Source organism: Silene latifolia, chromosome 1 (assembly GCF_048544455.1).
Source record: "Silene latifolia isolate original U9 population chromosome 1, ASM4854445v1, whole genome shotgun sequence".
NCBI classification, from domain to species: Eukaryota; Viridiplantae; Streptophyta; class Magnoliopsida; order Caryophyllales; family Caryophyllaceae; genus Silene; species Silene latifolia.
In genome coordinates this window covers 2,605,898-2,628,300 of record NC_133526.1, presented here as the reverse complement: position 1 = coordinate 2,628,300, position 22,403 = coordinate 2,605,898, and the positions used below count along the sequence as shown (strand labels likewise).

The following is a 22,403-nucleotide window of genomic DNA, read 5'->3' as shown; positions in this document are numbered from 1 at the left end:
TAAGCGTATTTGTAATAGGGTGGCACACGCTCTAGCTCATGTGGTGCCGTGGTCTGTTGGTACGCGTGTTTGGGTCGAGGATTTTCCTCAAAACATTGTTTCGTTGGTTGCGTACGATCGTGATAATATGAATTAAGCCCTTGTGGGTTTTCCTCAAAAAAAAAAAAGTTGGTCTCTCTTGTGACGGTCACAAATTGTTTTTTTTTTGGTGTTGATCAGGAGTATACCCTATCGACAGCTGGGGCAATCTCCTTCGGGGTACTGAAGACAATTTAATGGGTTGACCCCTCCCAAGTTTGGCCTTTTCATTCGCAGGAGTCAGGAATTGAACCCCCTGACCACTTGTTTAAGAGATAAGAGCCCTTATTACTCACACCAACCAACTTTGGTTATGACGGTCACAAATTGTGACGGTCGTAAATGTGACCACATTATGATAAAAGTAATCACTTATAAAATGTTACTTATCAAATATTGGTCACATTTTTTTCATAGAAATGGTCACATTTAGATCCGTCATAATTTGTGACGAAAAGAGCCCGTAACAAATGAGAATTAGTGAAAAGAATATGGCCCATGTATTTTTCAAATAGCGAACATTCTAAAATTCCACTCAATAAATACACCTACACTAAAATTCCTCGCCCTTAACCCTATGTGAATGTCGTAAACTCACCTCCATATCAATAAGGCAAGCAAAAGAAAAATAAATATACATCGGATGTACTACCTCCAACTTTTTTTGTTTTTTGAGCATATATGTATTTTTTTTTAGCTTATTATCTCAAATTTTATTTGTTTTTGAGCATATGTATATTTTTTTGAGCATATTAAAGTTTATAAGTTAGATTTTAATATTTTTTCCGTCAAAACTAAAATTTAACTAAACTTATATATATGTAATGTTTTCGAGTTTTATTGTAATTTTTTAGAGCTTAATGTTTAAGTGAATAAACTCGGAAATTTCATAGTGAAACTCAGAAACTTTAAAACAAAACTCAGAAACTTTATTATAATGCTCAGAAACTATAGAATTGGAGGTAGTACATCAGATGTATAATCCTCTTACCGTAAGCAATTACCTCTCCAATTCTCCGACTAAATTTTTGTGAGATTGATATTGGGTAGTGAAAAAGGTAGTTCTTATTTTTTGTTTGTGAAATTCAATTTGTTTCATATTTCTCCAATCCTCCGACTAAATTTTTGTCAACTCAGCAAGCAATTACTTCTTCATTGTTTGTGAAATCCAATTTGTTTTATATTTCTTCACAACTTAAACATAATTTGCAAATAGCTACGTTTTCTCTATTTATTTACTCGGTTTAATTGGTCGAAAAAAATATAAGTGTTCTTATTTTTTTCCATGTCACAAACATGTGGTAATATTGTTATGGTATACCATTATTAAATTATCTCGATATCAACAAATTTCATTTTATATTTGTATTATGATGCTAAATTATAATTAGTATACTATAGTATAATTACATTGATTATTCAAGTTGTCTAAATTTTTTATTATAATTGTAACTGATTGACTGAACAATTCATATTGTCAAGTAACAAATCAACACAAATTCTCATTGAAGACATGATATATCCGTCACAAGCTTGTGACGGATACCACTTTACATCACAAAGTACCCACTTTTTCTCTCTCTGCAACACTATTCATGTGGTCCCCTTTCTCCACTAACCCATTTTGTTAACATTTTATCTCACAAAATATCCGCCACAAATGGTAACCCGTCACAAGGGAGACCAATTGACAAATCAAAGTGTGTAATTAAATCCGTAAAGAAAAGTGGCTCCTTAAAATCAGCAAAGAAAATGCCCCACTTTGAATAGTTGACTTTTAACCACAGAGCGACACCTATGCTCTGTGGTTGTTCCTTTAATAAATAAGATAAGAGATTATGCTGTGTATTGGAGAAATACTTGGCATAAAAAAATTGAACAGGGAGAAAGTTATGTTCGGTAGGAGGAACAACGGAGGGAAGATTGGGTGAAGAAAATGAAGTTGTGGGTCCAAGTTTAGTTTACCTGCACCTCTAGGTTTAAAAAATTCTAGTAAGAGTGGAAGAGTGTAATAGAAGCTCCAACTAGTCTTGCTTGTGACGGGCTAATCCCGTCACAAGCTTGTGACCTCTCACAAAAAGGGAGAGGGGACAAGGTGGGGCACCCCCCATGTACTTCCCACTTACCTCTCAAATGGGTATTTTGTGAGAGGAAACGGTATCCGTCACAAGCTTGTGACGGATACGGCCGTCACAAATGAGAATTTGTGTAGAAGCTCAGAGTAATTTGAGAAGTACCGGAATTGTTTGGAGTATATCTGTTAAATAACCCTTTGTTTTTGGGGATAGACTATTCATATCCGAGGAGAATTTTTTATACAACTTCTAATCTATATATATATATATATATATATATATATATATATATATATATATATATATATATATATAAAAGAGAGTTTTTTCGGGCGATTCTAGAGCGTCCACATCATCAAAAATTATTTAGGAAAGTTTCATAAATAATATTTTCCACATAAAAAATAAAGTGGAGAATCTTTTTTTTTTTTTTTTTTTTTGTAAAAAGCCATTAAAGGCCTTAAATTATATTACGAGCATCCGAAAGAGCTACAATACCAAACTCAGCTGGCAAATCCGATGTCCAAAACCTACTACCATGAACCCATGGCATAGCATGAGCTAACATATGTGCTAAATTATTAAACTTCCTACTGATATACTTAACAACAACCGACTCAAAACTTAAACTAAGCTGTCTAATTTCCTCATATATCGCGAACACTTCACTTCTACCACTTCTATTCTTAATCAAATCATCAACCACGACCAGACAATCACTTTCAATGACTACCTTTCTTGACTGCATCCTGAAAGCTTCACGCAGTCCCAGCAAAATCGCTTCAGCTTCCGCCAAATCTACTGCACACCCCGAACCACGTTGCAACACCACAGCCCACTCGACCTCACCCGCCGAATTCCGACTAACCGCTCCCAATCCCACACCTACTCCCTCCACGATCCCTGCATCCGTATTGATTTTCGACACACCACTACTCGGCGGTTCCCACCTCCCCAGCCGGCTCCCTCCCACATTACTCGATACCTTATTGTCCTGCACCGATTCCATCTCCCAAATGATACCCCAAATTCTTCTCATAATCCCACCAACATCCCACCTCTCCTCCTCAAAAACCAACTTGTTCCTCCTTTCCCATAAAACCCAGCAAGTAACAAGGAACAATACCCTCTCCTTCTCCCCCAACTCCCTCAAAGTCGCCTCCACCCAATCCCTCACCAATACAACCCCTCGCCACACCCCCGTACCAATCCCCACTTCCTCCCAAATCTCGTGACCCCAACCACACCCGCGTATAGCATGAAGACAAGACTCGCGCTCACTATGGCAGCGGGGACACGCGACATCATCACCTCCCAGACGACGAGCAATGTTAACCTTTGTTGGAATCGCTTCATGACATAATTGCCACATAAAAACTTTAATCCGTGGTAGAACAGGTACCTTCCAAATCGCCTTCCATAACCAGCCTTCATTTGCAAAGTCGGACTGCTCAACCTCCGACGCCCCATCTTCAGCTAGCAACCTATATCCCGTCTTCACAGAATATTCCCCATCACGTGTATGATCCCAAACCCAGCTGTCCACAACTCCCACGTCACCAAGTCGGATACTTCTAATTCTCTCAGCTTCAAAAGGCAAAAACAGCTCACTAATCTTCACTTCATCCCACCTTTGCTCTTTAATTATTATAATATCTATATTTTCTATTTTATATTCATGAGAAGTTTCTAATTTTTATATAAAAACTTTGACATTTCATTTGGCAAAAAAAATGTTGTTATAAAAATTATGAAGATAATATAATTAGATTCGTGGTAAAAAATACTTTCATTAGAGTATAGGTTTCATATGATTTGCACATACGGGTATTAAAGATGGTGTACTTCTTTTAATATGTTATATGTCCCACATCGAAAAACAATGTTAGTGTGATGATTATAATAAGTATAAATTATAAAATTGTCCCACATCGAAAGATTAACATAAGGTGGATGATCCTATGATTATAAATAGGAGTCATCATTGGAACCTATATACCAACCAAAAACCTTTTGAGTCTCTTAAGTATTGTTTTGGAGAGCTCTTAAGAGTTTATATCATTATCTTCACAGTATGATATATACATATTTTTTCTATATTATGTATTATATTCAAGTGATGTTTATAATCTTTATATAAAAACTTATACATCTCATTTGCCAAAAAAGTATTATAAAAAAAATGTACGAATATTAATAAATAGTACTCCCTCTATTCAAGACCAAATACAACATTTTCATTTCATTTACACACTTGCCAAGACACAAATTACAACGTAAATATCTTTAAGTTTACATTATAAAAAATTTAAAAATTTGATATTCTCATTGTACTTTATAGGTGAATCAAATAAGATCCCACATGACCATATTTTGTCTTATATATTGCAAGGAATCGTAAAGATTCTATTCGTTCATGAATAGTGTAAAAAAGGAATGTTGTATTTGGTCTTGAATCGAGGGAGTATAGTATTTGCTCATTATTATTAACCCGAGTTAGATGTCGAATTATGTGCGAAACAGATGGTGTATTTCTAAGTATGTTATTTGTCCCACATTGAAAAATATGTTGGTGTGGTGAATATATTACGTATAAATAATAGAATTGTCCCACATCGAAAGTTTAGCATAAGGTGGGTGATCATATGATTATAAATCGAAGGCATCCTTAGAACCTAAATACCAACCCAAAACCTTCTGAGTCTCTTAAGAGTTTATATCATTATCTCCACGATATGATATATATATATATATATATATATATATATATATATATATATATATATATTATGTCAAAGTGATGTTTATAATTTTTGTATAAAACTTATACATCTCATTTAGCAAAAAAGTAACATAATTTTTTTTTGAAAAATTATATAATTAGATTCGTGGTAAATAAATGCTAGCATTAGAATATAGTATCATATTATTTGCACATATTTGTTTGTCTCACATTGAAAAATAATGTAGGTGTGGTAAATATACTACATATTAATAGTTGAATTGTCCCATATTAGAAGATTATCATGAGGTGAGGTATCACATGATTATATAAATATAAGTCATATTTGAAACTTAGGGGTATCAACCCAAAATCTTTTGAATCGCTTAAAAATTATCTTAGAGAGTTCTTATAAGAGTTTGTATTAATGGCAAACCTTAGTTACAACAATACCATACAAATATTAATCACGTAGATATTTATAAAAGCGATTATATATTACTATATTAGTGATATTATAATGTTTATTTTAAGACAATCGATAGTATAATAATTTTATTTAAGACAAAATCATAATAAAAAAAATAAAATGGGTGCTAAATATACATAAATTGGTTATTAATGTGTCATATAATGATAATCTTTGCATTAAAATAGAAAATTTAAGAATTATAATACAATCAAGTGCTGCATAAAAAGATCTTGAATCCACAAACAAATCAATAATGAGCTTTTTTACTTTGATAAATACTCCGTAGAATTAAATCTTTTTAACTTTCAAATATAGGTAATATTATGCCTCATTACATTTGAGTAACTAAAACACATCATAATTTTTAACCATTAATCAAAATTGCACCAGAAAAAGAAAATATTTTGCATTTGTTTATACATTTTATTGCTCCCTCAATTACATCTTAAAAGTCGTGTTAGGAAAAAAAATGTAATTTAAATCATATCATTTGTACATATTTTAATTATGACAAAAAATGAAAAAGAACGTACGTACGAATATAAAACGATAGTATAATATTTTCTCATTATTAAATCGGGTTGGATCGAAATAGGTGCAAAAAAGATGGTGTACTTTTTCATGTGTTATTTGTCCCACATTGAAAAATAATGCAGGTGTAGTAAATATAATACTTCGTACATATAAATAATTGAATTGTCCCACATCAGAAAATTATCATAAGGTGGGGTGATCTTAAAAATTAATTTAGGAAAGTATCATAAATAATATTTTTTGATGTAAAAAATAAAGTAGAGAATCTTTTAATTATTATAATATATATTTCCTATATTATATTCAAGTGATGTTTCTAATTTTTATATAAAAAATTTTACATTTCATTTGGCAAAAAAAATATCGTTAAGAAAATTATGAAAATAACATAATTTGATTCGTGATAAAAATGATATCATTAGCGTATAAATTTCATATAATTTGTACATATATAAAATTGTGTATTTCTTAGTATGTTATATGTCTCACATTAAAAAATAATGTAGGATTATATAAAAATAATAGAATTGTCCCACATCGAAAGATTAACATAAGATGTAGTTATCTTATGATTATAAATATGAGGCATCCTTGAAACTTAGTTATCAACCTAACATCTTTTGCGTCTCTTAAATAAGATGTTTTGACTTTTGATCTATCTAAATAAATGATAAGACATAAATATTAAAACCTTATAACTGTTGTGAAATAAGGAGGAGAGAATTGTAGAAAGAAGGTAGAGAATATGGGAGAGACGGAACTGTATCTTATTTCATTATGAGAGGGTATATATATACACATACAATGAGAGCATAGTTTCCATAAGATAATATATTCTAGAAATATTATTATATGGATGTCCATATCTTAGAATATTTCTAGAATATATTATCTTATGGAAACTATGCTCTCATTGTATGTGTATATATATACCCTCTCATAATGAAATAACATACCTGAATCAGCTAAATAATATAATAAGATCTGATATGAACCTCCTGATTATCAGATCTGACTTTACGAAATATAATAATAAGTACGTAGTAGATTGTATCCGACGTAGAAATAATAATAAGGATGATTAGAGTCTCGATAAAAAAATAATAATGAGAATGGTTAGAGAGTCGTGCTGATAACGTGTTGTGAAATAAGGAGGAGAGAATTGTAGAAAGAAGGTAGAGAATATGGGAGAGACGGAACGGTATCTTATTTCATTATGAGAGGGTATATATATACACATACAATGAGAGCATAGTTTCCATAAGATAATATATTCTAGAAATATTCTAAGATATGGACATCCATATAATAATATTTCATAACAATAACCAATTTTTTTTTACTAAATTAATTAACCCGTTGCAACGCACGGGCATCCAAACTAGTATATAACATAAAAGATAGTCTTTTTATAAACTTCTAATATATAACATAAAGATAGTCTTTTTATACAACTTCTAATATATAACATAAACGATAGTCATGTGAGATCTTATTTAAATTGTCTTACCGACTATACTAAATATAACAACCCTATCCGCTACCGTCGTAACACAACCGCAACCCTATCCGCTATTACCGCAATAAGATTATTGTCTTACCGACTATACTAAATATAACAATAAGATAGGCTTTGTTACTAAGTGGTGGGTAGAAGCCCTTATAAATATATCACAATCCTCATAACTACAGGCTCACCACACGGTCGCAGGGTTGCTCTGATACCATTTATAACAACCCTATCCGCCACCGTCGTAACACAACCGCAATAAGGCCTTGTTACTAAGTGGTGGGTGGAAGCCCTTATAAACATATCACAATCCTCATATTTTACTGATGTGGGACAACTCAATCTCATAACCTCACGGGGTGTTACACTATTGATATACGTGTATAAAGCAAATGTATAGAATTCATTGGAATAGAGGAAGTATATTTTTGTGTTGAATATGATGTATGATATGTCTAAGATGGGTATTGATTTGTTTTCGAATCACTAATAAGTTATCGAGTTTAAGTTAGGTGGAACAATGTAATTTCTGATATGAATTGAGTTTCGCTATAAAATTGGTGTCGTTATGTTGTAATACGGTTTTATCCCATATTATTGTGTTGAATATGATGTATTATATGTGGACTAGAGCTTAGAAACCGGAATTCCTTAGGCGATTTTAGTGTGAACTTGGATTCATGTCTAAGATAGGTATTGGTGTGTTTCCGAATTACTAAAAAGTAATCGAGTTTAAGTTGGGTGGAACAATGTAATTTGTGATATAAATTGAGTTTTGCCATAAAATTGGTGTGGTTATGTTTTTATGGTGATACCTCCAATAGTTCATCGATGCGAAAAACAAATTGTTGTGTGGACGAACAATATATCGACATGAGTAATGAACTAATGACTAATGACAATGATTTGATACTCGATTTAACATATTCATTACTGTATCAATTTGTGGTAAAACTAGATTGCTCAATTTCAACTCTGGTAACTAATTGAATTGGAACATAATAGGTTCTATATTACCATGGATAGACTTTGGTCTTTTAGTTGTTCTTTTCAAATGACCAATCTGTTTCTAATCATATATAGATGATTAGTACAAAAGAATAAACATCGCCAACTCGAAGATTTACTTTACAACAACTGCTGGAACATTATCTACAGCTACACCTGTGGTGATTGATTCTACACCTAGTCCTACACCTTAGACATAACTTACAACAAAAACCTACTACGGGTATGTATTTAGCAGACGTCAACTAGCTTAGCTGGTGAGTTCGTTCCAGCATCAAAAACAAAAAACTGTCCCTGTGATTCATTTTCTACCCAAAAAAGGAAACAAGTAGCACTATGTTTCGCGCTTAGGCTCCACCTTTGGTACGATACCCGAAGGTCCTCCTTTCTCGAGTTTTACATGGTTTGATAGTCCGGTACAGGAGCCGTTTTCTAACCCTGTGGGCTCAGCGTGATAAGATCCGTCGTTGATCCACTCGTCTGTTGGATCAATCTGATCAGCTACAATGTCAAACTTGGGTCCCAGTTTGGACTGCTTTAATGTCAGATTGTAGTTGAGATATGTGAGGTTATGCAGTTTCTGCTGTTCTGCAGCATTTTTTCCGGTATATGACAAAAGCTTTTCGGCCAAATCTCTTCTTAGTCCATAAGATTCAGCTCCATTACAGGTCTGGCTAAGGATTTTGATAGCAACCTTCTGTAGCTGAGGACAGTGACATCCGTAACGGGACCACCAAGCAGCTGCAGAAAAAAAAACAGTTCGATGATTCTGAACTCGGTCCAAAATGGTTAAGAGAAGGGGTAAAAGATCTGAAAATAGGCAACGACAATACAAGTCGACAGAGAATGACAGTTCATAATTACACACCTGGAGAAATGCTATCTTTAGAGCTAATTCCCAATTGAAAGTCGCCATCACGACTTCCATACTTTTTAATCTGCTGCGTGACCATGTCCTGAGCATGTCGATCATCAACCATTTTAACAATGGTAATTAGCAAGCCACTGGCAACTTCGCCATCAGTATAAAAATCTTCAGTGTAATAAAGCCTTGGATTAAGAAAGTAACCAGCGGCATGGAGAGGGCTATGAAGAATAGGATTCCATATTTCGTCAATTATAGCCCAATATTGGTTATACCGCGATTTCTTCCCTCCAAACTCCTCGCTGATTGTTTCTTTGATTTGATCCATTGTTTCGTATATGAAACCTGTATGAGGACCACCGTCTCCATTAATCAAAGATAAAGCTTTTACTAATGGAATGGATGCTTTCACAGCAATGACGATCTCATCCCAAAAGGAGCTATCACCGATCAAGCGAGTGATTATTTTGCCCTCATTACTCGAAGCCCAATGAGAGGCCAACCACTCGGAAGAAGTAAACATATACTCTAAGTTATCCCGTTCCACCAGAAAGTTCTCTAATGTCAAGAAGGGAGTGGCGGCTTTTATCTTAGACGGTTTAACTAGATCATGAGTTCCAATATGCCTTCTCAACAACTTCAATACTGTGGAGCGGCTGTAAATGAACTGTGTGATGGTCTTTGCTTTCGCCAACGTGGTCTTAATTTGATTACACCCGGCAATCTTATCTAGGATAAGTGATATGCAGTGGGTCCCACTAACAGACCAAAAAAGTGTTCTGTACTTATCAATGAGTTGTTTACTGAGAGCCTCCAAGCTGTCCGACCAGGTGTGAGCGACAATCTGCATTACATTTTGGACGCCCACTTCCTGCAAAACAGATTCGAGAAATAGCTGCAATGCGTTAGCACCCTTTGAAGGTGAAACATCGGCTGAGCAGTGGTAGATGGGGCCTGCAGGACAATCGACAACGACATTAATCAAATTTCTCCCGGATTGATCTGTCCATCCATCCAGCAAAATACTACATCCCGTCTGAGCCCAGGAAAGTTTAACCTGGTTCACATAGTTTTCTATGTCTTTTAACTCATCCTCAAGAATCCACCCGCTTAGCTCAGTAATGCTAGGGATACAATGTAAACCCTCGCCATTTCTTGGGAAAATTCCTAACATGCTTTGAAAGCTTGGAGACGTTACAGCAGAAAAGTCAATTGCATTCTCAAAGAAAAACCGACCAATACATCTTTTGCGCTCATTAAAGGCGAAATTTATCCCTTCTTTACTACTAGAGCATGCTTCCAGAACACTGCCATTAGAGGTAAATCTTTTCGAAGAAGAGCCAGAGCATGCTTCCGAAATATTGCCATTAGAGGTGCATCTTCTTTTCGAAGAAGGACTAGGCTGGTTAAAGTCACCTACTTCCTTCACTAAACGAGCTACTTTAGCCACTAGCAAGCTGTTTCTAAAGTAATCCTTCACATCTTCAGGAACATCTGGACATTCAACAGTGTTCCCTCTAATCCCGCCTAAATGCTGCTGAAGGCGGTTCACACTAGGCACCACTTTGCCACAATAGCAACACTGAATCCTAGTATTGCTAGGATCAAGGGCCATTCCATGTCTTAAAGCTTCTTTACAAGGATCAGTAAATGGATGAAACGGTGCCATCTTTTTCTGGCAATAAACAACACACATTATTAAAGGGCGTTACAAGAGCAAAATTATACCTAATCCCTACTTTTATGTTGTTCTCCTAATAGCCCCACCCCCATTTGTTATGTTGTACAGTACTACACTATTAAAGGGCGTTGCCTCTGGATTATGACTGACTAACACGAAAAATAATTCAGTAAACTGATAGTGCTTCTCTTTATAAAGCAGTGAGCATTCAATGATAATCTCAATGTATACGAAAACTGGACAAGGAAAAAGGGATAGAGAACCATTCAATGATATCATCAATGTACTGTTAACGCAGGAGTAATTATACGAAATACAGTTTTCATGGACATTCATGCCACGAAAACTGGACAATGAAAAAGGGACAGGGAACGACTCACATATCGGAAAATGAGATGGGCACAACCCTCTATCACGATTCAGTCAACCTATTTGTTGTCTTGTGGAGTATGAATTGTGTGTCTGAAATGAGATGGGCACAACCCACAAAGGACAGCGTCCAACCAATTTCCATAAACTAAGACTAGTCTATAGAGAACTATAGATCAAGACAGAATTTTTCCAAAAAACAAAATAATAAAAACTGAATCCCATGTTAATGAACTAATTCCCTTCCATTTTCAAAAGATCTCTCCAACTAAGTTAATCTCAAACCCCATCAAAACTAAATGAGGATTAGTCTAATCCCAATTTAAAGTGGCAACATTTCACTGTGAAATTTCACCGCATATAAAGTTGAAACACATGAATAATATTCCCTTTGTCTCGATCATTTGTTTGGTGTGGCACATGGGTTATTTAAATTAGAGGTAAACAAATGATTGAGACGGAGTACACAACACAATTGATTAACCCAAATCAATATAAACCTTAATCTTCACTCTATTATTCACTTGTTCATTCAATCATCTTTTGCTACATTAAAAATAAACAAAATTCAAAGATGGGATTTCATTTTCCTCCACATATACACAGATTATCCGAGAAACATATAAATGTGTTCTTTACAAAAAAAAAAAAATAAAAAAAATAAAACAGAAACCGAAGAGGTCCTAGCGTAGTGGTTAAGACAGAGACATCTTGCCACCAGAAAACAAAACAAAATGGCAGAAATTAATACACCATTCACACAATTACACAACAACAACATCAAAACCTTAATCCCAAAATGATTTGGGGTCGGCAAAACTAAAGAACACAATTCACACAATTACACCCAAAACTAAAAAAAGCTGCAATCTTTTGCTTAATTTTTAATTAAAGAACACAATAAAAGGCAGAAATCTACCCAACAACATCAGAAAAATTGAAAAGTTGACTGATTTCACATCAAAAATGTACTCTTTACAGGGGAAAAAAAAAACAGCAGAAGCAGAAGAAGTCCTAGCCTAGTAGTTCACTTAAGACGGAGGTATCATGACAATGTGTCACCCGTCCGAATTCCCCAACCCCATATTTATACTGGCCTTGCACCTTATTTGAACCCGAAAAACAGCAGAAATTAATGCATCATTTCACAGAATTACACCCACAAACTAAAAAAAGCTGCAATCTTTTTGCTTAATCATTAAATAAAGAATCAAATTAATGGCAGAAATCTACTCGTACTAAACATCAGAAAACACTGAAAAGTTGACTGATTGCACATAAAAAAATGCACTCTTTACAAAAAAAAAAAAAAGACAGCAGAAATCTGAAAGGTCCTAGCCTAGTAGCTAAGTCCGAATTCCCCAACCCCATATATATACTCCCTTGCGCCTCATTTGACACCGAAAAACAGCAGAAATTAATGCATCATTTCACAGGATCATACCCAAAAACTAAAAAAAGCTGCAATCTTCTGCATAATCTTTAATTAAGGAACAAAATAAACAGCAGAAATCTACAAAACAACATCAAAAAAACTGAAAAGTTGACTGATTTCAGAGAAAAACCAGAAACATTTACCAGAAAGATGAAAACTTGGGAAAGATGCAAACTTTGAATGCTTGCAAAATTATGCTGATATCTGAATTACCTGAAAACAAAAACACAAACAAATTTGTAATAAATGTTTTGAAGGGTTTTTTTTTAAATTGAGATGGATAAGATTAAAGTAGTCAAATTTAATTACATTTAGTCTAAAATTGAGTATCTCCCTTGATTTTTTTCTCTTTAAAATGATGCAATTTGGGGATTTTTTGGGGGATTTTTTTGGGATAAAAGTTGGTTTAAAATAAGACAAGGTTTTGGGGATTGCTTGATTCATGTTTAAGCTCAAGTCTTAAGAAACTTGCGAGTCACACTCACAAGTCACACCACTCTGAACAGTCTTCACTTCTGCTGCTGTTGTACTTTGTAAGACCCTTTTAAGATAGAAAACGACAAATGGATCAATTGGATCGGGTGCAGTTAGGTCGGTTTGAGTTAGATTATTTCGTAATTATACGAGTTTGAATTAAATTTGGTTGAATTGGTCGTTTTGGGTTGGTTCATTTTTTGGGATGTTCTTATTAAATTAGTTAGAGTCTCAGCCTATAAGCCTATAAACGGGGAAGTGGCAAATAATAACATACGTTTTTGACATTATGCAAATTACCCCACAACTTTCAACGGGTGCAAATTAGCCCCATAAGTTATACATGATGTGCAATTAAGCCCAAATACAAATTTTCGTGCCATTTTCTCACCGGAATAAAAATTAACATGCCACCTAGGAAAGATGATTAGGATTGAGTTAAATAATTAAAAATGAAAATAACAATTTTAATTAAGAAAAATTGCCGTAAATGCTAAGAACTCGATTGTAGTACAAAGATTGTAACAAAATTTGACTATCGTAACCCTGTTGACTCTAAGTAGCTTGAATGCTCCATATAAAAATGACAGTAGTAAGCAACTTTAGCATGAAAACAAGTTTCCAAAGCAAATTTGTGAAGATGAAAATAATGTCAAGAGAATACAAGTTTTAATGTGAGAGATGATAGGATAGAATTACATGTATATGAAATTTCGTAGTTTGGTCTCGATTATACAAATAAGAGAACAGAATAATTAATTAGGCAGGAGCAAGTTGAATATGAGAGAGATCGAGTTGAGCAGCAATAGGTAGTTGTATTAAGTGGGTTTTTCTTAATTAAAATTGTTATTTTTATTTTTTAATTATTTAACTCAATCCTAATCATCTTTCCGGTGGCATGTTAATTTTTTCCGGTGAGAAAATGGCCTGAAAATTTGTATTTGGGCTTAATTGCACATCATGTATAACTTATGGGGCTAATTTTCACCCGTTGAAAGTTGTGGGGCTAATTTGCACATACATCAAACGATGGGCTTATTTGCCACTTCCCGAGCCTATAAATATTCGAATCGTTTGAGTTAAATCTAGTTGCGGGTCCAATAAGACTCTATGCTCGAATATCGGTCGATAAATTTTGTCAAGTCTACGTAAAGAAGTATGCTCGAATATGGTCGCACTCAGGTTGCACGGACACGCCTAAAATTGGGCGTTTCGTCGGATTAATCGCTGTCGGACACGCGTAGACACGCGCCAAACGTTTTGACACGCTAAAAAACTGCCCTTTTTTTTTAAAAAAAAGCGTTTACACGGCCCAACTAAATTGGACACGGCCCGTGTCTTACGGACACACCAAATATTATATTTTGAAAACAAAATCTCATTTCATAAGAATCATATATTCATATCACGACTTCCTCAGTTCTGCTTTACTCCTCCGCAATCGCCACTCCCCACTTCGCCAGTCAGCCTCGCCTCCTCCGGCCGGCGGCCGCCGTTATTTCTTGGTCGCTGTCAACCTTTCTTGCCGACGACTTCTGCTGTTCTGCTCACTGAACAAGTGAACAGGTAATTTTCACCTTTCCCTAATTTATCAATCTAGGTTTAATTAATCAATCTATGTTTAATTTCTGAAAATCAATCGATATTATTTATTATTATTGTTGTTGTTGTCGACTTGTCGTTACATCAAACTGGGGTTTTCAATTTGGATATTGATTGTTTGATTTGGGGGTAATTTCGAAAATTAGGGTTTGGTTGATTTGTGGTAATTTGGATATTGATTGTTTGAATTAGTTACATTTACCGAAGAAAACAAGCAGATTGTGTGAAAAGTGAAAACAAGCAGATTATGAGATGGATAGTGTTTGTATATATGTATGATTGAACAAGGTGGGAATTGAAAACGAAATCAACTCGTTTACTTCTACAAGTTAAACACTGAATTACTTCTGTCCTTTACTCGTAGTCTAATTCCTGTAGACTTCTACCTAGGTTGCTCACTTATCTTTATGATACTCAATTGCATCAGAGGCGGCATGGACGACGTTTTCTTCAAGCAAATCAATAATTAGTACTCCATACTCATAAATAATTGGATGGATTTAAAAAAAAATGTATTTGAACATATTTGTATGCATTGACGAAGAAAGATCAAAGAAATCAAACACAGAAATATGGCTTTCGGAACATAATTAAAAACGAAACTCAAATTAACAACTCCAATTTGAATCCATGCCGCCTCTGATGCAATTGAGTATCATAATTTTAGCATTTGTGGTATGTGCATCATGGGATTTTGGATATCCCGTGCTCAGAGAATGTAAATGGCCAACGACTGCCGTATTCATATTTGTTTTCTTATTAATTTGATGCATATATTATCAAATCTAAAAGTATGGATTATCAGTCATATTTCACAATTTCTGTCATGTTCACTAGCCAACTAGACAAAATGACTAAATAAACTTTGGTTGTAATACGATTATTACCACCAAATCTTTGTTTTAAACCAAAAATCCGAGAGTTTTCAAAGGACGATCAAGCACCCAATAATTATATCTTTTGACTCCAGTAGTTATATACGGACTATTATTGTCATGAAGTTGTTTTCTACTGTATCTGTTTATTTCCAAAATTTCTTTAATGATCATTAGAGAAAGCGTTGACGGGGATGAGCTTATTAGAATGAACCCCTCATTGTTTGACGTCTCCGTATTATTTTGACATGTCAGTGATTGTAATTTTGAATGTTGGCTATTAAATTAAATTTTGGGAACAATGCCAGTATTGAGTTTGGAGATGTAAGGCTAGCTATTTGGTAATAAATGTTTTACATACACAAATTCTCTTGTGTGACGGTGGTACGATGCAATTAGTGAAAAATGATCACTCTTTGTTAAATAGTGACTACTTTGAGAATGGTCATTTTTTAGTTATAAAAAGTGATCACTATTTAACTATCAGTAGTCACAAAAACATGAAAAAATCGTTGTCATATAAGAGGACTATTGTCTTACGTATGCTTAGTTTGAGATGCTTTGAGTTAGTTCATCACGTCTACGGGATAGTTTGAGTTTGAGTACGAACTATAGTTTCTAATATAGCTTAGTCATATGCGGTAAGGAGCATGAACATATTAGAACTTCATGGCTTATAAATGGTAAAATCGGTGCTCTAGCCTTTAGGGTTAGTGCTGACTCTCCAAGGGTAAGAGTTTAAATTTAGCTAATGTTCCACGGTCAAATAATGTATTTAACCTAAAAAATTTAACAACAATGATTCTTCCTGCATCCCTAGGTAATTTGGAGGTCAGTTTGATCAATTGTACGTCATTGCTTTCTCGATTTATTGTTAGATGTAGGTGGTTCATTGATTAACGGTACTGAAAAACAGAGGAAGTTCAGAAGGAAGATAATACATACAACTGAGGTCATCAACGGTTCACGACTACTAAAACTATAAAATTATTCAAGTAGACACCACAAAAGGATGTAGAACTAGTACTCAAAAAATTCAGGAGAAGCAAGGAGAGGCTTAAACATAGGGGATTCAGGAGGAAGATAAATAGTGATTATATTTGCTCAAACTAGTTCTTTATCGGCCACTTTTAACCTTAATATTCCATGTATGATGTTTTATTTTTGCTCTGGCCTGCTCTCATATTTTAGCAAGGTTCATAAGGCGTAGTTTAGATTGGGTATGCATATCTTTTTCATGCTATTTTGTAGATTATTAAAATCGTTGATGGTTGGGATTCCTTCTCATTTTGCTTCTAGAGTAAATTATTTCCGACATTAGTAGCAGCTCTAGTTGATTTTTAAATTGTAGAAATGACGTAAAGTATTTTACGAGATCATAACGAATAACATTTTACAATTAGCATTTAAATTCCCTTTCGTTTAGAAGTCATTATAAACAGGCTATTGATTTACTGCATTTCAATTCCCTTTCATTTTATTTAGTGATATTTTGTTGTCTAAAAATTTGGTTAGTGATAAAGTTTTTCCATTTTGAATCACAGGGCTGCTGTGGATATTGCTGCTAACTTAAATTGTTGGTTTCATTTCAAAGTTTCTAATTAATCAATTTTGGGATATCAGGTAACAATAAATCAAATAATTCTCACTTCGTCAAAGCAGTTTTTTTTTTCTTTTTTTTTTTTTGTGATCAATGTCATTCATTCTTGTTTACTTGTGTCATGTATTGCTACTATTCTTCTCCAAATTCTGAATGTTCCTTTTCAAATCTGAGCTATGGTGCAAGTAAGTTAAAGAGACAAATAACAATGTCTTTAGTTGACAACTTTCACCACTAATTTCTCCTAATATACGGTAATGATATAGATGTAAAATTTGACATCTTTAGTTTATTAAAAAAGTAAAACAAATATTTTTATATCACAGAGCATATCGTAAAATAAATCGGTGAAAGTCGACAACGTTTGAACAAACAAGATAATTGTGGAAACTACAAACAAAAAGGAGGGAGTAGACGAGTATTGCATATTTACATAGCATGCTTAGTACAAATTTGTCCAAAATCAAACTCCTTATGAGGCATGGAGAGGAAGAAGGCTTGGGGTAAGTCATCTCAAAAAATTTGGCTGCATAGTTTATTCGCTGCTTAATCTAAGAACCAAACTTGATGAAAAATCGGTTAAGTGCATTTTTATTGGATATGCAACCCAATCCAAAGCCTATAGGTTGTATGATCCAGTGAATCGCAAAGTGATAATTAGCAGAAATGTCATTTTCAATGAGGAAAGTGAATGGAATTGGGAAAAGGAAAGACATCAAATGAAGAAAGTCAAAGGACTTTCACATTTGAAAACCCTACTATACGTACCACAAGTTAGAAAATGAGAATGCTCCTACACCACCATCCACACCATCAAGCAAGCGGTGGTGAAGCAGTGGTGGAACATCAAGTGTAGGAAGCAATGATCAGATGAATCATCTGATGATTCAGGCCCTAGGAAAATGACACAATATCTTATATCGAGACGGTATCAAGTGAGGCATACTCTATAAGCATATATTATCAAATCCTCACCACTCGAGTTAACCGTTACCATCAACTCAACTCCTTGCCCAGGCAATAATCACTTGGTAGTCAACAATCATGAATCATCCATTCATCAGTAATTTGTATTTTCACATTCCTAGCAAAGACGAAAACACATAATTAACCTTGCACAAGTTGTCTCATCACGAGCAGCAGGACAAAGCTTGCACAATTCCCGAAAAGAGTCAATCCAACGGCAGCTCAAGCAACTCTCGAATCCCTTCACAGACCTGCAGACAATTAGTTGAACCATAATCAGACTACAAATCACCACATGATTCCTTTGCCTTGGGTGGGTCTACTTGACTAAACAAGTTCTTAAGGATAATACCGATAGAATGTGCTTGGGGTGGGGGGACTAACAAATCGAAAATAAAAGGTCTGACATACCAGCTTAATAGAGGGGAATGAGTGATTGAAATTAGAGAGGATACATCAAAAAGAAATTAGAGAAGGGAAATGAAAGGGGTAAAAATTTCAATTGTGTACTACAATGAGTAAAATGTGTACTGCGAACACCCATAATCACGAATACATCGCCCCTATACCCAAACACTTGCCCGTTAGGAAACGAAGCCAATTTGCGAATCGTCAAACTGACCGCCAAAACCCTCAACTCAACTAACCTCTCTCTTTCTCTCCGCTCGCCTCCGTCTTCCACCGTATTGCCGCTGCCGACAGCCACCGCGTTGAATTAACCTAAATATTAGCGAGGTATGGTTTAATATTACATATTTGCATTTCAATTTATTTTTCAATTTTCTGCCTTTCTCATTTACAATTCCGGTTAAATGAATAGGAATTGCATTGATGGATAAGCGTAGATGGGAAAAGGTCCAAAAATTCAAGAATTTATAGACCGTCACTTGAAACCTAAGCTTCTTTTAGCCATTGCTGAAAGGTACTCTCTATTACAGTATTTATTTTTTCAATTCAATGCCTTCCATTATTTTTCAGCTTTGTTTATACTTGCAACGAAGGTTAATTTTTATTTTGAGTAACTCGTAATTGTGTTAATTATGCGTGCCTGTGTTTTTTGAAGACGACTCACGTGTGATGGTAACGGTTAACTCGAGTGGTGAGGATTTGATAATATATGCTTATAGAGTATGCCTCACTTGATACCGTCTCAATATAAGATATTGTGTGACATACTTTCTCCGTCCTAATAGGTGGTTATCTAATTGACTTTTTTGTAAGGGGATTGAAACAAAGATAACTATTGATCAAACAGTAGGAGTACTATATAAAACGATAGAAACGGACAAATTAGTAAAGAGAAAATATGGATTAAAAAAATAATGTGCAAGAGATTTCACGATAAGCTTAGCACGAGGCCATCTCGATTAATAATTAGTGTTGCTTTAATTGTACAGATTACTATAATGTTGTTGTTGTACTATCAATGGTAATTGTAAGAGATAAAAAAGTATGAAGAGAAACACATGATTGGCCGTAAAGGTTCACTACTTTTATTCATTCTATGCTGAAATCGTGCATTTCTGTACTGCTTTCCTCTTTAGATTACTTCTATAAATAGGTGGTTTGGACGGAATGGCTTTGTATAAGAGGGTGAGGCTATGGAATGTAGTAGTAGGTAGTACGCTATGAATTTTTTTTAAGATATATCATGTACATGTATGGTTGTGAAGCTTCACTGCTGTCGTACATTCTATCGAGCTGCCTCTGAAATTGATTAGGTTTCTCATATTTGGTTACATAAATCCAAAGAGATTTTTGAGAGGTAATGTTGAACATTAGAAGATGTAGCCATAATGTAGTCTTGTGTAATCGTGAGTGTCACAGATAGTTTATTGTTTGATTGATTTGATTTAGGACAAGGTTTTTGAACAATGTAAGACATTGTATCTTTTTTCACTTTTCTTTGGGAGATTTTTAAGCTTTTTTTTTGTGAGTCTTGTGATTGATTGCCATCCAAGTATGGTTGTTATTTCGTGTGAAAACTTGTATCTTATTCTGATCGTCTGATGGCTGTCAATTTTTTTTTGATGATTCAAGTTTGTTGGACAAATTTGTACTAAGCATGCTATGTAAATATGCAATACTCGTCTACTCCCTCCTTTTTGTTTGTAGTTTCCACAATTATCTTGTTTGGTCAAACGTTGTCGACTTTCACCGATTTATTTTACGATATGCCTCGTGATATAAAAATATTTGGTTAACTTTCTTAATAAACTAAAGATGTCAAATTTTACATCTATATCATTACCGTATATTAGGAGAAATTAGTGGTGAAAGTTGTCAACTAAGGACATTGTTATTTGTCTCTTTAACTTACTTGCACATAGCTCAGATTTGAAAAGGAACATTCAGAATTTGGAGAAGAATAGTGTAAGTAGCCTGAAGACATTAGTCAATCTTGGCTCTGAAGTCTATGCTCAAGGTAGTGTATGATCTTTGTTTCCCTCCTTCATCTATGTTTTTTATCCATGGGCTTTATGCATCTTTTTTCATCGTTACATCCATGAGCTTTATGATTAAGCAATTCAGTCATTTTTCATCTTTGGGTAATTCTTTTGCAGCCTCGATACACGCCATATATTTGTTGATGTTGGATTCGGTTTTCATGTTGAGTTTACCGGTCTCAAGCAATACGTTACATCTCAAAGAAAAGAGGAATGGCTAGCCAAGTAAAATTCTTCATTTACTTCATTATTGTCCCAATTTATTTATTTTCTCGGGAATGGAAAGGAAAGACAAACGTAAGTTTGGTGTACCTTATTAGAATAGGAGAGTGGCTCCTATAAATTTCTTTGAAAAGTGAAATCGATTGAATTCTATAGACATGGTTAAGGTTCTGAATTCTATAGACATGTTGTCCCTCTATCTCTCGTAGATTCCCTATTGTTAATGGAATTATGGAAGGCAATTCTATAGTGTTGCGGTTTGTATTGCCTGTTTTGTTTGCCCATCAAGATTAAATCACTCCCTACTTATGAACATCCATAATGGTCATTAGTCCGGAGTTTCAGCCTACAATTGTGCTAGTGTATTTGAGTTCACTATTTATTCACCTCTGGTATCTTAAATGTTCTAAGGCATCATCAGCGGTTAATTCGTCAACCCTTTTTCCCTCTATGATAGATCCATCAGAAGTTAACCCATGATTTTGCTTGTACATTTTATCGCTTTGCATTCAAACTTAGTGAACTTGTGATTGCTTCTTTTGTAGACAAATAGAGGAGCGTACTCGTCAAATTGCATCGATCAAAGCCCATATTAAGTCGGGTATGTCGACCTTTTATTTTCGATTTGTTAGTCAAGTAGACCCACCCAAGGCAAAGGAATCATGTGGTGATTTGTAGTCTAATTATGGTTCAACTAATTGTCTGGCAGTCTCGAAGGGATTCGAGAGTTGCTTGAGCTGCCGTTGGATTGACCATTTTCGGGAATTGTGCAAGATTAATTATGTGTTTTCGTCTTTGCTAGGAATGTGAAAATACAAATTACTGATGAATGGATGATTCATGATTGTTGACTACCAAGTGATGATTGCCTGGGCAAGGAGTTGATGGGCTAGACATTTTGTTGTGTATCCATTGAAGAACTCTAGTTAACCAGTTTGTTGAGTCGCTTTGTCGATGTTTATGACACTATGATATGGCGAGTCTTGTAGGAGGCAGTTGTTGGCATACCCCAAAGCTATTAACTAGAGTACAAGTAAATGAGGTACACAATAATTATACAGGTTATTTCATAACAATAATACATCCTATAAATGTTCTTAAATCACTCCAACCTTTCAGGATATAATTCTTTCCGAGTGACACTTGAGGGGCATCCGAAACTCTCGTAAAATCTGAGTTTGTCACATAAAATCTACCACAAAGGCACAAGGGAAATAAAAGAAGCAGAAGACAAAAGAAACAGGAAACATGGGAATATAACATCAGATAAGAGAGCCTCCGATTAAATTGCATAAAAACTAAGAGAATGTATCTCCAGTTGAAACTCAAATAACAATAGCAACTATATTGGACAAGACATCTCAATAAGAACAAAATAGTACAGTATTCCTTAATTACGAGTTACTTGAGTCTAGATTAAAGACTGTAATAGAGGTGTCCCTGAAGGCTCTACTACTTTAGTCGTAAT

At 34.5% G+C, this 22,403-nt stretch overlaps 1 protein-coding gene, 1 long non-coding RNA gene and 1 pseudogene across 3 annotated transcripts; 2 read left to right on the top strand and 1 right to left on the bottom strand.

Annotated features, from left to right (window-relative positions):
- Positions 1-8,380: 8,380 nt before the first annotated feature.
- Positions 8,381-13,253, bottom strand: LOC141592725 (uncharacterized). Its single transcript, XM_074413509.1, has 4 exons — positions 13,059-13,253; positions 12,893-12,962; positions 9,268-10,939; positions 8,381-9,140 (listed from the first exon to the last, which is right to left on the bottom strand). Exons 3-4 carry the CDS (start codon positions 10,931-10,933, stop codon positions 8,734-8,736), a joined length of 2,073 nt encoding a protein of 690 aa, XP_074269610.1. The 5' UTR covers positions 10,934-10,939; positions 12,893-12,962; positions 13,059-13,253; the 3' UTR covers positions 8,381-8,733.
- A 1,357-nt stretch (positions 13,254-14,610) lies between these two features.
- On the top strand, positions 14,611-19,005 carry LOC141592718 (uncharacterized). 2 transcript variants are annotated; one of them, XR_012521204.1, is made up of 3 exons: positions 14,611-14,789; positions 17,245-17,323; positions 18,969-19,005. It is a non-coding gene; the product is annotated as an uncharacterized LOC141592718 (long non-coding RNA). The 2 variants fall into 2 exon arrangements; XR_012521202.1 differs by lacking the exon at positions 18,969-19,005 and adding an exon at positions 17,627-18,177.
- Positions 19,006-19,111: 106 nt separating this feature from the next.
- Positions 19,112-22,009, top strand: LOC141626380 (uncharacterized; annotated as a pseudogene).
- The last annotated feature ends 394 nt before the right edge of the window (positions 22,010-22,403 follow it).

Coding starts and splice junctions, on each gene's coding strand:
- LOC141592725 (XM_074413509.1), bottom strand. CDS start 10,933: ATGGCACCGTTTCATCCATTTACTGATCCTTGTAAAGAAGCTTTAAGA. Junction 9,141..9,267: donor TAAAGATAGCATTTCTCCAG/GTGTGTAATTAT, acceptor TTTTTTCTGCAG/CTGCTTGGTGGTCCCGTTAC.